This window comes from Triticum dicoccoides, chromosome 2B, assembly GCF_002162155.2.
Source record: "Triticum dicoccoides isolate Atlit2015 ecotype Zavitan chromosome 2B, WEW_v2.0, whole genome shotgun sequence".
In the NCBI taxonomy this organism is placed as follows: Eukaryota; Viridiplantae; Streptophyta; class Magnoliopsida; order Poales; family Poaceae; genus Triticum; species Triticum dicoccoides.
The window spans coordinates 788,402,720-788,407,062 of record NC_041383.1 but is presented as its reverse complement, the minus strand read 5'-3'; the positions used below and the strand labels follow the sequence as shown (position 1 = coordinate 788,407,062).

At 51.5% G+C, this 4,343-nt stretch overlaps 1 protein-coding gene across 1 annotated transcript; it reads right to left on the bottom strand.

The window, feature by feature from the left end:
- Nucleotides 1-2,927: 2,927 nt before the first annotated feature.
- Nucleotides 2,928-4,048, bottom strand: LOC119366326 (two-component response regulator ORR6-like). The gene is made up of 2 exons (XM_037632047.1): nt 3,737-4,048; nt 2,928-3,613 (listed from the first exon to the last, which is right to left on the bottom strand). The coding sequence occupies exons 1-2, from the start codon at nt 3,966-3,968 to the stop codon at nt 3,327-3,329; spliced, it is 519 nt and encodes a 172-aa protein (XP_037487944.1). The 5' UTR covers nt 3,969-4,048; the 3' UTR covers nt 2,928-3,326.
- Nucleotides 4,049-4,343: the final 295 nt, after the last annotated feature.

Genomic DNA, 4,343 nt, shown 5'->3' with positions numbered 1-4,343 from the left:
CTACCCCCACCCAACCATCAATATGTCCCATCAGCCGCACGTCACAAAACTATCCACCCGCGCCAACCCCAGGCGCACCGTCGCGTACCCCGACACACCCGACCGCATCGCCCTGGCAAACCCCACCCACACCCTCCTCACCCCTCCCCTCATCACCATCCCACCACTGCATCCCTACTACGGTCAAATGCCGGGGCTTCGTCGGACCCTACATCGATGCGAGGCACCGATGTTGGCCGTGCTCCTCCCGATGGTGGCAGATCCGTTTTGTCGAATATGTGTTGATTGATGCTGACGAGCCCAAAGAAGGTCGCGCCACTGCTCCTCCCTTTGATTTGCAGCACCACCGGTGACACACAGGTGAGAGTCGCCGCCCCTCCCCTTCCCTCGACTCGACCGGCGAGGCCCCAGCTGGCGACAGGAACCCGTCGGCATCGCCCTCACCTACCTTGTATCTACTTCGTCGACAGGAACCCACCATCGTGTGCGTGCAGTGCACTTTCTGATTTTGGACACAAGAAAATAGCTTCCACGTGGCTAATTTTCTGCTCAAATCTAGGTTAGGATGAACTTTACCTGGTTCTAAGACTTCGGGGCCAAATTTCATCCCAAAATTCTTGAGGGATCGAATGTTAATTTTCAACAAACTTAGGGGATGGAAAACATACCTTTTCTCTTAAAAAAATACTTTGGGCACTATTAATTTGGCAAGGAAGGAGTACTTGTTTTATTTTCCAAAAACTTGTAGATTGTTTGCTTAAGAAAACGGTCGAATTTTATGTTGATCAATAGAAGAAAATACATCAGATGGAAGACACTGAAAGAAAAATGAAAAACAAGAACTACAGACCAAACGAAAAGTTACATGCATGAGTGACACATTGGCCAAGATGGCCGAGATTTATAAAGCTGCATATGTTTATTTACAAGTGACATTTTTTTCTTGCAAGAATATTCACATCTTGGCCAATGTGCCTCTCACGCCCGATTAATTGGCACCGTCTCATACCCGCAAAAAAATATTGGCACTGTCTCCTGCATTATTGTGGTAACAGAAATAGTCTTCTCGAAAAAACAAGAAGAAGAAAAATATAACAGAAATAGTTTTTTTCGAGACAAATATAACAGAAATAGTGACACCGGTGAGAAACTCTCGGGTAGCCTCTTTCTTGTGTATTGCCTAGAGTGAAAAAAAACTGTACATAAACGCAGAAAACAATTAGTGAGAGGTGGCACTTTTCTTTTTTGCAAACAGTGAGGCAGCACTCGGCACATGGTCCTTGCAGCACTGCTTAAAAACGCTCAAACGTACCATGTACTTGAATCTTTTTTTACGGGGGAAATATTGAGAGCTTTATTACTTGAAAGCGTTTGCTGGGCAGTCAGCCAGAAGGCTACTGATCAGGAAGCTAGGAGTACTTTCGATCCAGCTTTCGGTCACGTCAATTTTGCAAGCTTGCTTAACACAAATATGAGCAGGCCGTTAGCCGATCTTCCATGTACTTGAATCTGTCCCATCCTTATTACATAGGCAGGATTTTTACTAGGCTGTACACAGTACATGTACAGAGCGAATTACTCCATATGATACCCATAAACCTGGTACCTTTTTTTTTCGAAACGGAGGAACCTGGTACCTTTTGGTGAACTGCCTTTAGAGCATGACGCCGGAATCAAGCAGCATCAAACTAGAGAATCGGCTGTACCCCGTACATACGCACGCACGTACGCTGCATCGATCGACCAGTGACACGCAGATAGGGTACTACGTAGGAAGCAGTACGCTACGTACGCGAGACGCGACACCCGCCGTGCGCTCCACGGAGCACGTACGTGCCGCGCTCATAACTCGGGTCCGGTCCGGCCACGGGCATCAGTCAGTCCGTGCGATCGATCTTCTCCGACTTTTCCTTCCTTCTTCCCCGAAGATCACACCGGGCCAATACCCTCACTAATGCTAGTGGCCATGAGTTCATACAGTTCCAATCGGAACTTTATGACTCTGCCTCACGCAGCGATCTCGACATTTCTCCGCTAGCTGTTTAATGCCCGAGCAGGAGTTACTGCTGCCTTTTACCTGCCGCCGGTGCCCTATCTCTGAATCCCAACAGTTTAATCAGTTCAACATTTTTTACTCACCAGGTGAAACGTTTACCAGCGCTAAACAAACGTAGATAAACTGATTCTAGTAAACAATGTGAAGTCAAGGCCAGAAATGCCCACCCAGCAGCACAGGGTCTCAGTGGACTTTTCTTCTTCTTCCAAACCAACGGAACCACTATTCCAACAAAACAACTGCTGCAACTACTTGTCCACAACTCAAATCAAAGATAACATATCCGACTTTGACATTCCACGAGACAAGACACAGAATCGGATAAAATCAGGACCCGACCTAATAACAAAACACACAGCTGCAGCACCGATCCGCCATATCTTCCCCCTGATCCGCATGTTTATTCCCAGTTTAATCCATCCATCCGGGCAGCCAGCCACATGGTGGCCACATACAGCGCTCCCACACCACACCTCACATCGCCTTGTGCGGAAGCAGAATCTGGCGCCAGGTAAGCAGATCTCCGGGGAGATCCTTCCACAGTGCCCCCATTCATTACTACCATATATGCTCCGGCCTTTGGACTTTTTCAGTTTTTTATACGCCGCGTATAACAACAGCTCACCTAAGACAACCCGGAGCCGTTTGTATATGTACAACTACGAGATACGCACGTACGATCGAGATTGTGTGTCTCCTATTATACTGCCTCGTCGACATCATCAATAGCATCAGGGCAAGCAATTAAGAATCAATCATGGAAAATGTATCGCGTGGCAGACAAAGCATGATTAGGGGCAGGCAGACACATGTGTGAACAGCCGTGAGCATGTGGAGATTGATTAAGGAGATGGGAACCAGACGGTGATGGTTAATTGTTGCAAAAGATTGGCTCTGGTTATGAAACTGTCAACATGTTGCTCTGGTCTGATGCCATTTCGACATGTAGCCAAGAGGGGAAACATATCTGAACAAGATTCATCCAGAAGATTTCCTTTCTCTTGGCCGAATGAATACTCTGTTTGATTTTGGTTCTTCTTGGCATCTCTGAAGAAGCAGAGCACGCAAGGGGACGAACTAACATCCTAATCTAATCATCATCATCATCTACTAGGTCCCCCAAAAGTTAAGCTGTTGTTTGAGGCGGCAGCGGCAGCGGCAGCGGGCGGATCTATGTCCATGGGAAAGAACACCGAAGAAAAAAGAATTGGAAAATCCTGCTCTACTTAAGAATTAATCCTCCTCCTCCGTCGAGGCTTCCGGTGGCTGATCACCGGATGCGGTTGCAGAGGCGGGAGACGTCGGAGGGGCGGACGGGCTTGAGGAGGAAGTCCTCGGCGCCCTCCTCGAGGCAGCGGGTGATGCGGTTGGGCACGTTCTCCGACGACATGATCACCACGGGGATCTCCCGGAGCTCCGACGACTCCTTGACGCGCTTCAGCAGCTCGTACCCGGTCATGCCGGGCATCCAGTAGTCGGTGATGATCATGTTCACGTCCGTGATGAGCCCCAGGCCCAGCAGCTCCAGCGCCCGCGTCGCTGAGTCCACGGTGGTCACTGCAGCACAGAAGAAAGGCAGGTTAGAACATATACAACGAGGATGGATCGAGCGGCCGTCCAATTTCTTGAAGAATCGCCGGAGCGCGGCTTGATTGGATTGGGACTGATTCGATTTCTCACCTCTGTATTTTGAGCTGCGGAGGATCTTGGCGATGACGGCGCGGTCGACGACGCTGTCGTCGACGGCGAGCACGTGCAGCTCGGCCTGGACCTGGACCTGGACGACGACCTCGTCGGCGTCGGTCATCAGCGGCACCACCTTGCGGTCGCCGGCGGGGGCGGGCGCCACCTTGGCGGCCATGGCGGCCGGCAGGGTCATGGCCGGAGCCTGGGTGGGAGCAGCCGCAGCCATCAGTCGATCAAACTCGCCGGAGCAGCAGGAGTAGTAGTATGTAACGGCGAAGAACTCGTCTGAAGGATGGATGTGTTGATGCGGTGTTGGTTGGGTTGGCCGCGACGCGCGGCGGTATATATACAGGGCCGGGGGGAGGCGGAAAATAAATGCGGGGGAAATCCTGCGAGATCTCGAAAGGGATCCTAGGCTCGCGGATCGAGCGAAACCCAGCCCCCCCGGTGGGGCCCCGGCCCGATCCGGCCGCGGATCCGCGGGCCCCGCGGCCCAGCCCGGGAGATCCCCGCCGGGATTTTCCTGCCGAGCCCCTCGCTTTCGCTCCGCCCGTCGTCGTCACTCGCATGCCCCGCGCTCACGCACACCGTATGCTCTCTG

Bases quoted from the DNA above. Each gene is read 5' to 3' on its own strand.
- LOC119366326 (XM_037632047.1), bottom strand. From the start codon at position 3,968: ATGGCTGCGGCTGCTCCCACCCAGGCTCCGGCCATGACCCTGCCGGCC. The intron at 3,614-3,736 runs GTGAGAAATCGA...TCTGTGCTGCAG, and splicing joins CCGCAGCTCAAAATACAGAG to TGACCACCGTGGACTCAGCG.